At 34.4% G+C, this 12868-nt stretch overlaps 2 protein-coding genes across 2 annotated transcripts in view; both read right to left on the bottom strand.

Moving 5' to 3' along the window:
• Nucleotides 1-1249: 1249 nt before the first annotated feature.
• Nucleotides 1250-6093, bottom strand: LOC108914853 (zinc finger protein 90-like). The gene is made up of 4 exons (XM_018720764.1): nt 5940-6093; nt 4764-5063; nt 4440-4708; nt 1250-4153 (listed from the first exon to the last, which is right to left on the bottom strand). Exons 1-4 carry the CDS (start codon nt 6054-6056, stop codon nt 2356-2358), a joined length of 2484 nt encoding a protein of 827 aa, XP_018576280.1. The 5' UTR covers nt 6057-6093; the 3' UTR covers nt 1250-2355.
• A 3009-nt stretch (nt 6094-9102) lies between these two features.
• The window catches only part of LOC108914852, a 25111-nt gene continuing 21345 nt past the window's right edge, over nt 9103-12868 (bottom strand). The window contains exons 2-5 of the mRNA XM_023456347.1: nt 12202-12501; nt 11877-12145; nt 11195-11573; nt 9103-9177 (exon numbers count right to left, since the gene is read on the bottom strand). Coding sequence (XP_023312115.1) covers nt 9103-9177; nt 11195-11573; nt 11877-12145; nt 12202-12501 — 1023 coding nt within the window. The remainder of the gene's footprint in view (nt 9178-11194; nt 11574-11876; nt 12146-12201; nt 12502-12868) is intronic.

Raw genomic sequence — 12868 nt, 5'->3', positions numbered from 1 at the left:
GTGTGGGGACAGGACGGTGCCCTGGGGGACACCGGCCTCCATGGGACGGGTGGTGGAAAGGGAATCTTGGATTTGGATGCGGAATTTTCGGTGGTGTAGGTAGGATTTTATGAGTTTGGTAAAGGATATGGGATATTGGTTGGTGAGCATTTTCATCAGTAGGCCTTCATGCCAAACCGTATCGAAGGCCTTTGCGACGTCCAGGAAGACAGCACCAGTGTACTGTCCCCTGTTGAAGGCCGCCGTGATGTGCTCGGTAAGGCGAAGGATTTGGAGTTCAGTGGAGTGATTGGGTCGGAAGGCGAACTGCTCGTCTGGAATGACTTGCAGTTCTTGGGAGTGGGTTCTTAGACGGGTTAGGATAATTTTTTCTACCACTTTGCTCATAGCCGGGAGCAGGCTAATGGGCCGGTAGTTGGATGGGATGGTGTGATCTTTGTTGGGTTTTGGGATAAGGATTATGTTTGCTGTTTTCCAGCGGGTAGGGAAGTGTCTTAGTCTGAGTGTCGCGTTTGTTATGTTTGGTAGGGCCATGAGGCCCTTGTGTGGTAGTCGTTTAAGTGTCGTGTTATGTATATTGTCGGGTCCGGGGGCTTTTCTGTTTTTAAGTCTGCGTATCGTCAGTCTTAGTTCGTCAGGTGTTGCGGGGGGGATTGTCATTGTCTGGCGAATAATACTTAATAGAAATTGGCATACATATGACAGCAATAAGACAAGTGGAAAACGTCAATTATTTGATTTTCGTCCAAATCCTACTTAAGAAACTTTACCGCTAAATTAATAATACCTGTAGGTACTTAATTTTAATTTAATGCAACAGCATTGGAAGTTTCAAAGCCAACACATGTATACCTTTTTTGTGTAAAAAAAGTTGGAAAATAAGAATTTGATACCAAAGATGAGATACCTTAAGTACAAAAAAGTTATGTCGTTTTTAATACATTCAATCTACTACAGCTAGCGCCCTCTATGAACTTTAACTAAATTGTGAACAGATTTCAATTCCTCTACCCAAAGAACTCCAAACCCCAAAATTTAGTGAATATATTTGCATTTGTTATGAAATGAAAAAAAAAACTGAAATGATATTTTACATTTAACACCCTATATCTCTTTAACTATCAACTTTTGGACTAAGGTAAGTTTGGCTAAACTGCAATATTTTTGCTTGGACAATCTACCCATGAATTTTGGCCCATTACCTCGGGACCACCCTGTATATTCATATGTCACAATAAAAACTACAGTAAGATTTAAACTTATTATATTTAGGCCTTAAAATAATACTAACAAAATACAGTAGTGAACAGTGTACACAAATTACGAAGAATTAAATGAAAATTACAAATTGCATAGGAGGCAGGGTTAATTTTGAATGTGCATATAAAAATTAAAGAGGTCAAAAAATAAAAATAAATGCAACAAATAAACACTTATTTAAACAGAAAATAAAGGCGGTTACTGCAAAATTCGGTTAGCCAACACCTTCTCGAGCCAAAGCGGTAATAATCTTGCCATCCACATGTACACAACTCCTACTCATAAGGACAACACAAATAATTTAGGACGGTACAAATAACGAATATCAGGCTGGAAGGGTGAATTGATTTTGTACAAATATAATTTAAATAAAATAAAAAACTTCCCACTACAAGGTACATAATAATTTTCAAAGGACTGCTTTCTGGTTTACCGCAACACTTGTCTCAAAAATCATATGGACAATCGAATACCGAGTTTCCAACCTAGAAGTGAAAACCAGACATAGTATTGCGAAAAGCCGCCACTGCAAAACTTGAGTTTACAAGTCCACACGATATCGACAACACAGAATAGTTGATCTCTCAATGCCTAAATACCACAGCCAAGTCAGTTGTCAACAGTTTTCTATTAAGAAAGACAATGCATATTTATTTTAGTGTTTAGTATTATTGCATATTTATATTATTCGTATTTTTTTGCAGAAAAAACTGTTAATTGCATGTTCTACATAGTAAATCATCTCGTCGCTTAGAATACTCATGTACACATTTAAGATTCACTCTGAATATTGGTAATGAAAAATTTATAGTTTTAAACAGAAACAAACAGGTGTATATTACAGAGTATTCATTTTAATGTATTGTTACAACAGCATTAGTCTGAAATAACTTGCAGCTTTCTGTTTCAGTGAGAGTTTTGTGTTTGAACCGATGTTTTTCACGATAGACACATTCACATATTTACGGTCAGTCTCTTAAATGACATTTTGACTGGATTTTGCACTTCAATGGGCCGTACTGGACTTAAATCTGCGACTTACCTTTGCATGCTCATACACCCGTGAAGGCTGTCTATGTTTCAACATGTAATATTTTATACCACTCCTGCATTTGGATTCATAATCGCAGTCGGTACACCTTCTCTATGTGTCAGTTGATGCCGCTTGATATTCTCCTTGTATTTGGTTTCGAAATCGCAGTCATTACACCTGTACATTTGAACCTGAGAAGGATCTCTATGCTGCAGTTGGTGTTGTTTGATACAACTTTTGTATTTAGTTTCGAAATCGCAGTCGTTACACCTGTACATCTGAACCTGTGAGGGATCTTTATGCTTCAGTTGATGCCTTTTGAGATATTTCTTGTTTATAGTTTTGTAATTGCAGTCGTTACACCTGTATGTTTGAACCTGCAAAGGGTCTTTGTGTTTCAGTTGGTGTTTCTTCATGATATCTTTGTATTTAGTTTCGAAATCACAATCATTGCACCTGTACTTTTGAACCTGTGAAAGATCTTTATGTTTCAGTTGGTGTATTTTCATATCACCCTTGTATTTAGTTTGGTAATCGCAGTCGTTACACCCGTACATTTGAACCTGTGAAGGATCTTTATGTTTCAGCTGGTGCCTTAGGATATAACTCCTGTATTTAGTTTCATAGTCACAGTCCTTACACCTGTACATTTGAACCTGCGAAGGATCTTTATGTTTCAGTTCATGCAGTTTGATAGCATTGTATTTACATTCATAATTGCAGTAGCTACACTTGTACATCTGAACCTGAGAAGGATCTTTATGCTTCAGTTGATGCTTTTTGAGATATTTTTTGTATATAGTTTTGTAATCGCAGTCGTTACACCTGTACGTTTCAACCTGCGAAGGGTCTTTGTGTTTCAGTTGGTGGTTCTTCATGACATTCTTGTATTTAGTTTCGAAATCACAGTCATTGCACCTGTACTTTTGAACCTGTGAAAGATCTGTATGTTTCAGTTGGTGTTTTTTCATATCAGCCTTGTATTTAGTTTTGTAATCGCAGTCCTTACACTCGCACAATTGAACCTGAGGAGCATCTCCATGCTGTAGTTGATGCCGTTTGATATAATCCTTGTACTTAGTTTCAAAATCGCAGTCCTTACACCTGTACATTTGAATCTGTGAAGGATATTTATGTTTAAGTTGGTGTTTTTTCATAGCACCCTTGTATTTAGTCTCAAAATCGCAGTCCTTACACCTGTACATTTGAACCTGCGAAGGATCTTTATGTATCAACTGATGTCTGGTAAAGTTTCTCTTATTCTTGGATTGGTATTTGCAACCATTGCATTTATAAATGGGCAATTGTGAAGTGTCCTTATTTGGTAATGCAGTGTATTTGGTTTTATAGTCATATTCTACACAATTGTTCGAGTTTTTGTGTTTTATATAGTGACTATTAAAACTGACCTTCCGTTTTGTCTTGAAATCACAAATGTCACACTCATACAATTGCCCTCTAGATGCGCTTTTGTGTTTCACCTGACTCTTAGCAAGCTCACACCTGTGCCTTGTCTTGTAATCATATGATCCGCATTGGTGCATACGCGTATCCGAAGAGTCTTTATGCCTCAACCGGTGCTTCTGAAAAAATTTTTTATTTTCAGTTTCATACTCACACGATTCGCATTTATATGCTTCCGAATCATTCTCGTGTCTCGCACGGTGTGCTATAAACCGGCTCTCGCTTCCAGTTTCGTAAATACATTTATCACATTTGTAAAATACTTTGTCATCCTGCTTGTCTTTCATATTACATTGGTTTGTCGATCTATTCTCATGTTTACATTCATCCTCTTCTGCATCTCTAAGGACACTCTTCTCGAATGATTCACTATCGGAGCTCTGCAGTAGCAAGTCGCTGAAAAAATTACATATACAGGGTATTTTCCAATGTTCTAAGGGGTTATAGGTTATTCCAAATGTAGTTATATGTTTTTAAACTCTACAGGGTATCATTTCAATTTTATTATCATACGAACCAAATTTTTTATTACCATTAGGACATATTTTTCTTGAACATGTTAAAATTAATTATGCAAAAAACCTCAGAAATACAAAAAATGTATGCAAGAGATGCAAAATGAAATAAGAACTAGAGTTATACGGTTACCTATTAAATTACTGTTAAAATAGTCTTCTCTTACCTCCCTTCCTCATCTTCAGATTTTATGTCGATACTTTCAGCTTTGATCGACATTTCCATCTCGTTGATATCGAATTCTTTGTCCTCGTTTTCAGTCTTAACGAATAAATCGGATGGCGACGTATCTGTCTGGCTTTCAGTTGCTGCGTTATTAAAAATACCTTTAATTTTGTCCTGTACTTCCAAGCAATTTTTTAGGAAACTGTTGTGGGTGCACACATAATCAAAGCATTCCTTACATACAACGGGATCTTTGATGATATTTATATTCTGCAAAGTGGTTTCATTAAATTGCGAAAAATTAACTATTTAACATCACTGGTACCATTTCAGGAGCCAATTTCTCGATAGCTTCAAGTTCCCCTTCACATACACACCTAAATTCACTCTCTACTGGCTCCATACACAATCGACATATTTTCTGACCATTTGAAACATCCATTGAGTCGTTTGTCTTTTCCTTCGTATACACGTCTCTTATATCGAGCTGTAACATTTTTTCACAATCCACATATGGAATAATTGTGAAATCGGTCTTCAGACAAGTTACCTTAAATTCGAATGCTGCGTTTAACTTTCTTCTGCAAACGTTACATATAACCTCTTTGCCTTCGCTATCAAATTTCTGAAATATATGCAACTTTAACCAAAAAGAAAGAAAATCGCTTTGGCAAAAAATATCAATTATTGTTAAGTCGCTCTAATGCTTTGAGGTGTGCGAATTGAGATATATGTATATTCATTAGAGTGCTTCGTTTGAAACGTACATTTCATTATTTTGCTCCATTAAGGAAATATTGTTCTAAAAATTGGAAATACAATTTTACCAAATTTCAGTTCCTAATTTTAATTTTTACTACTCGCTATTTAATTTTAAAATTTTCCTGTTCGTTTAACACGAAACGAAGCTGTTTTTTCTTTAATTTTTCTGTATATTATTCCATATTTCAATTCTTGTCGAAATTCTAAAGAAAATTCATACATCACCATATCCTATGATCACTAAAACTCCAATACGCTCTGTTTTATTTAAACGTGCCATTTTGCGAGAAAATTATTCACATAATCACTATTAGACAATAGAACGACGCGGCGTTGTTATAGCGTTAAAAACTTTCAAAGGTAACTTGATAGACTATAAACTTAACGGACTAAAATATTTTTCTATAATTTATAATAGATTTTCAAAGTTCGATATCTCGAAAACGGTTAAGTTTAGGCGCATGATGTGACATATGAATTTTGTTTAGAATTTCGAGAAGAATTGAAATATGGAATAATATACAGGGTGCTCCAGTGAAGAAAAAGTAACTTTGTTTCGTCATAACTTTTCGACTGATCCTGTATACTTAAATATTCTTTTTTGTAATACTTCTAAAGAACCCTAAAACGTTTGTGTTCTATGATTTTTCGATAGCTATGTTACTTTAGGAGATAATCGACCGTTTCCATACATATCAGCGACATTGAACTATGTAATACATAACCATCACTGACTTACCAATTTCAGCAAAAGAACATCTAAAATATCTCTAGTAACGTTGTCTATTACCTCAAAACCATTTACGGTTACAGTTTTGAGGCAAAGCTTGCACGAAGTATCTTGAACACCAGACATTGCAACAATTTTCTTTGAAACGTAAATATCAAACCGTTACTTAACCTCGATGAAAAATGAAAGAGAATTATTGTTCTTCTTCCTCTTCTGTTATCCCCTGACGGATTGGTGGAAAAAAATTGACGTAACAAATAATTACGGTTGCATTGTCTGTATTATTGAGTGTAGTTTTCAATTTACTTGAAACAAAGGGGTAACTATAATGTATTTTGCATTTGAAAATTTGTTTTGTCAGCAGATGATGTCATCAAAGAGATCCGGATTTTCGATTTGAAACAAATTATATCCCTATATGTATATAATACATAAACAGAAGCTTAAGTTGGTCATGATACGTAAGACATAAAGACGTATATTGATTACGTTAATTGTTAAAATCGATTTAAGTATGTGGAGTTGAGCCGAGACTGACAGGACTGGTTCTAGAAAAGTGCCACACTTCGCTTCAGGTGTTTATTGAAACAGAGACAACTTAGGAGCGAGTTTCTTGAAAGAGAGCTTCCATAGACCACTCTAGAAACTAGTAGGACATTTATGTGATTATAATACAATGCGTATTCTGACTTGCCATAAATGTACTATTGTATATCAAATGGTTAAATAAAGCTATCTATCTATCTATCTATCTATCTATCTATCTATCTATCTATCTATCTATCTATCTGTTAGTACTATTTTTACCCGAAACATGGCGCCACAAAGAGTTACCACAAAAATCGCCCGTTTTTTCACAATTCGCGGAGAACTAAAGAAAATAGATAAAAATATGTTTTTGGTCTCAAATTACTCGTAAAAAATTAAGATGAAGGTGAAATCATTCCCAAAAATAGGGAATATATAAGAAATAATTGTAAAAATTCCAAAAAAAATATATGAAGATAATTCAGGGCTAGGAAAACATGACGGATTAACTATTCATAGTAAGTTTCAAGAAAAAACTACACCTGAATCAGGGTTGAATCCACCCCATTCTCAAAAAAATACAACAAGATTCATTCTTATTTTAATTTCTCTATAGAATAAATCGCAGAAAAATTCATACATTTTCACGACTAAAATGGGCATATTGACTTCGAGAATCTACCCTCGAGAGCTTTAAGGGGTTGTAATCAGATATAATTATAAAAATTCCAAAAAATGTTCATTTTTGGCATTTTTTCAACCCCTAAGTAGGGGTGATTTTAAAAATTTTCAATATACTAAAAGCTGTGCTCATTTAAGTTTTTTATGACAATTCGCGACCAAAAACATTTTTGTATTTTTTTAAATTCTCTGCGGATTGTGAAAAAACGGGCGAAAATCACGTTTTTTGCGGTCACTCTTTATTATTGTTGCTACTTCAGGTAACTTTAGCCAACTGAAGTATCAAATCCTTATTCATTATTACTGTGGTTTTCATAGTGCTCTTATTACCATGGTTTAGCGTTTACATCAGTCATACAAATGTTCGAAATTTCCCGTCCAGAATTAACTAAAGGATATTACTTTAATTGACAGCGAGACGGGACAAAATGCATTAGCAGCTTTTCATTTACCAGCAGGTTTTTCGGATAGAGTCTGCCCGGTAGACATATGCTAAATGCCACCGCCACGGTGGTTCAATGAGTGTGCTACGGATGTAGCCGAGGACAAAATTTTAAATATTGTAGGAGGAAAATATGTACAACGGCAAACGCGTATTACATGAAGTTCAAATGTAGCCCTGTCATGTGCTCACAGCGTTCCAAACATTAGTACCAGCAGATTATCTTTTATTTGCATGACCACCATGTTCTCCTGACTTACAAACTATCATTACCTATTTTTATTGGGAAATAACATTGGTTTTTGTTGGTCAAAACATGATTAAACATGCCCAACCGTGTTTACGAGTTGTTGGAAAAATTTTGAACGTTTCTACATTTAACAATATTATATTAGAATTTAATCCAATTATTTTTTTTGAAGAGTTATGAATCATTACGTCTTTTCATTTTGCCAAGTAGATAGCGCCATCTATCAATAATGGTAGACACTACCTACCTTACATCACCGCCTCCTTGACTGATATATTGTACAGAATATTTATATCAACAACCGCCTATTAATTTAAAATATACTGTAATATTTATTAAGTACCATATATTAGTGCGCCCGAGAGATGGCGCCACAAATTTAATTCTCGTCTTGATTTTAGCGTGCACTCTAGCACTCCCTGGGTTTCTATAATTTGGTTCAGATCGCTTTGCAGATTTTCATGTAGGTACTGGAGAAGAACGAAAACTATGTAAAAACAAAAGGGTTCCTTTAAACACATTAATACAATGTAATCTAATGCATATGTACTGAAATTATATTTAATTCATTTAATCCTACATACATATAATATAATCATGTAATAGTGCACAATAAAAGCTAAACATTTAAACTTATATTTATGCCTTTAAATAATACTAACAAAATACAATAGGGAACAGTGTTAGTACAATAACGTTTCTTTGCACTTGGAACCCTGCCCCCCTTTCACAAATTACGAAAAATCAAATGAAAATTATAAATTAAATAGGACGCAGGGTTAATTTTAAATGTGTACATATAAAAATTAAAGTTGTCAAAAAAATAAATGACACAAATGAACACTTATTTAAACATAGAAAATAATTTTCTCATCCACATTTACACAACTACTCATAAGGCCAACACATTTTTAGGACAGGACAAATAATGAATGTCAGGCTGGAAGGGTGAATTGATTTTGTACAAATATAATTTAAATAAAATATAAAACCTTCCCACTAACAGGTACAAAATAATTTTCGAGGCACTGCTTTCTGGTTGACCGCAACGCTTGTCTCGAAAATCATGTGGACAATCGAATACTGTATTTCTAAGCTAGAAGTGAACAACGGGGCAGATAATATTGCTAAAAATCACCGATGCATCAGAATTGCAAGAGAAAGAGGCTTTGAACATTTTTATAAAGATATTTCAAAACTTGTGACATATTATCTAACTAAATCCATGCTTATTTATTTCTTCTTTTCATTAAAAATTAGAGTTTACGAGTCTATACGACATCGGCAACATCACCTAGTTGATCTCTCAACGTGTAAATACCACAGCGAAGTGAGTAGTCAGTTTTCTATGAAGAAAAACAATGCATATTTATTTTAGTGTTTAGTATTATTGCATATTTTGTGCCTAATTTTTTTTTTGAACAAAAAACTATTAACTGCATGTTCTACATAATAAACCGTCTCCTCGTTTAGAATACACATGTACACATTTAAGATTCACCCTGAATATTGATACCTAATAAAAAAAGATATATTTTTAAACATAGATAAAGCAAGTGTATATTACAAAGTATTCATTTTAATGCATTGTTACAAAAGCACTAGTCCAAAATGACTTGTCTCTTTCTGTTTCAGGGAGAGTTTTTGTTTGAACCGATGTTTTTCACGACAGGCTTTACATTCTACTTTATATTCACATATGATAAGGTCGGTCCCTTAAATACCCCCATTTTTGTATGGATTTTGCATTTTAATGGGCCGTACTTCACATCCACAAATGTTTTTTGTGCAGCAACAGATATCTCCTTAGAGACTTCTCACGCTTGGTTCCAGAATCACATTGATGCGTTTGAACCCGTGACATACCTTCGCATGCTCATATATACGCACCCGAACATTTACGCTCGTGAAGGTTCTCTATGCTTCAGCATGTGATATTTTATACAACTTCTGCAATTGGATTCATAATCACAGTCAGTACGCCTTATCTTTATGTTTCAGTTGATGCTGTTTGATACAACTTTTGTATTTAGTTTCGTAATCGCAGTCCTTACACCTGTACATTTGAACCTGAGAAGGATATTTATGTTTCAGTTGATGCTGTTTGATACAACTTTTGTATTTAGATTCGAAATCACAGTCCTTACACCTGTGCATTTGAACCAGAGAAGGATCTTTATGTTTCAGTTGGTGTCGTTTCATATCACCCTTGTATTTAGTTTCGTAATCACAATCATTACACCTGTACGTTTGAACCTGCGAAAGATCTTTGTGTTTCAGTTGGTGATTTCTCATTTCACCTTTGTATTTAGTTTCGAAATCACAGTCCTTACACCTGTGCATTTGAACCTGAGAAGGATCTTTATGTTTCAGTTGGTGTCGTTTCATATCACCCTTGTATTTAGTTTCGTAATCGCAGTCGTTACACTTGTACATTTGAATCTGTGAAGGGTCTTTATGTTTGAGTTGGTGCTTTTTGATATACGTTTTGTATATAGCTTTGTAATCACAGTCATTACACCTGTACGTTTGAACCTGAAAAGGATCTTTATGTTTTAGTTGGTGTGATTTGATATGACTCTTGTATTTAGTTTCGTAATCGCAGTCGTCACACTTGTACATTTGAACCAGTGAAGGGTCTTTATGTTTCAGTTGGTGCTGCTTGATACATTTCTTGTATATAGTTTTGTAATCACAGTCATTACAGCTGTAGGTTTGAACCTGCGAAAGATCTTTGTGTTTCAGTTGGTGATTTTTCATTTCACTTTTGTACTTAGTTTCAAAATCACAATCCTCACACCTGTACATTTGAACCCGAGAAGGATCTTTATGTTTCAGTTGGTGTCGTTTCATATCACCCTTGTATTTAGTTTCGTAATCGCAGTCGCTACACTTGTACATTTGAACCTGTGAAGGGTCCCTATGTTTGAGTTGGTGCTTTTTGATATTCGTTTTGTATATAGTTTTGTATTCACAGTCATTACACCTGTACGTTTGAACCTGCGAAAGATCTTTGTGTTTCAGTTGGTGATTTTTCATTTCACCTTTGTATTTAGTTTCGAAATCGCAGTCATTACACCCGTACATTTTGACCTGTGAAGGATCTTTATGTATCAACTGATGTCTGGTAAAGTCTCTCTTATTCTTTGATTGGTATGTGCAACCATCGCATTTATAAATGGGTAGTTGTGAAGTCTCCTTATTAGGTAACGCGGTGTTTTTGATTTTATAATCACATTCTACACGATTGTTTGAACTTTTGTGTTTTATATAATGACTATTAAAACTGATTTTCCTCTTTGCTTTGAAATCACAAAAGTCGCACTTGTACAATCGTCCTTCAAATGCGCTTTTATGTCTTACCTGACTCTTAGCAAGCTCACATCTGTTCTTTGTCTTGTAATCATAAAATCCACATCGGTGCATACGCGTATCCGAAGAGTCTTTATGTCTCAACTGATGCTTCTGAAAAAAATTTTTATTTTCGCTTTCGTACTCCCACGATTCACATTTATATACTTCCGAATCGTTCTCCTGTCTTGCAGGATGTGCTATAAAACGGCTCTCGCTTCCAGTTTTGTAAATACATTTATCACATTTGTAAAATACTTTGCGGTCCTGCTTGACCTTCGTATTACATTCGTTTGTCGATCTATTCTCATGTTTACATCCATCCTCTTCTGCATCTCTACGGACACTCTTCTCGAATAAATCTCTATCGGAGCTCTGCAGTAGCGAGTCGCTGAAAAAATTACATATACAGGGTATTTTCCAAAGTGAGGTGTTAATTCTAAGGGGTCATGGTTATTCCAAATGCAATTATGCAAGTTTCTGAACTCCACAGGGCATTATTTCAATTCTATTACCATATAAATCAAATTCTTGACGACAATTAGTAATATTTTTATTGAAGATATGTTAAAAATAATTAATTATGGGAAAACCCGCAGAAATACAAGAAATTAATGCAAAAGATGCAAAATTAAATAAGATCTGGAGTTATACTGTTACCTTTTAAATTATTCTTAAAATAGTCTTCTCTTACCTGCTTTCCTCATCTTCCGATTTTATGTCGATACTTTCAGCTTTGATAGACATTTCCATCTCGCTGATATCGAATTCTTTGTCCTCGTTTTCAGTCTTAACGAATAAATCGGCTGGTGACGCATCTATCTGAAGTTCTGTCGCTGCGCTATAAAAAATACCTCCAATTTCTTCCTGTACTTGAAAGCAATTTTTTAGGAAACTGTTGTGGGTGCACACAGAATCAAAGCATTCCTTACATACAACGGGATCTTTGATGATACTTATATTCTGCAAAGTGGTTTCATTAAATTGCGAAAAATGTAACTATGTAATATCATTGATACCATTTCAGGAGCCAATTTCTCGATAGCTTCAAGTTCCTCTTGACAAATGCACCTAAACTCACTTTCTACTGGCTCCATACACAACCGACATATTTTGTGACCATCTGAAATATCCACTGACTCGCTTGTTTTTTCCTTCGTATACACGTCTCTGATATCGAGCTGTAACATTTTTTCACAATCCACATAGGGAATAATTGTGTAATCGTTCTTCAGACAAGTTGACTTAAATTCGAATGCTGCGTTTAACTTTCTTCTGCAGACGTTACATATAACCTCTTTGCCTTCGCCATCCAATTTCTGAAATATATGCAACTTTAACTTTAAAATAAAAACAGCGTTAATGACAAAACTGATATAAAAAACTTAAGTCAGATATACCACAATTTAATTAAATAAATACAACTTTTCCTAACTATTAATAATAAGGTTCCTATATTTTATTCCTACAATAATTACCACCATTCGTACAATCTGTTTGAATCGTTGTTTTTGCTTTCACTCGATATCATAAACATAAAGTTTAAATTATGATGAGGTTCAACACTAAAATTAAATGCAAATTAAAAAAAAATGAATAACAAAAAATTTCTCCTGATTCAGCCGTTCTTTTAAAGTTTTTGGTTTTTTATATTATATATAATATATTATATATATTATATAATAA

This window comes from Anoplophora glabripennis, unplaced genomic scaffold (assembly GCF_000390285.2).
Source record: "Anoplophora glabripennis isolate ALB-LARVAE unplaced genomic scaffold, Agla_2.0 scaffold1297, whole genome shotgun sequence".
Taxonomy (NCBI): Eukaryota; Metazoa; Arthropoda; class Insecta; order Coleoptera; family Cerambycidae; genus Anoplophora; species Anoplophora glabripennis.
Note: the sequence above shows the minus strand (reverse complement) of the source record. Positions and strands in the feature narration are given on the sequence as shown.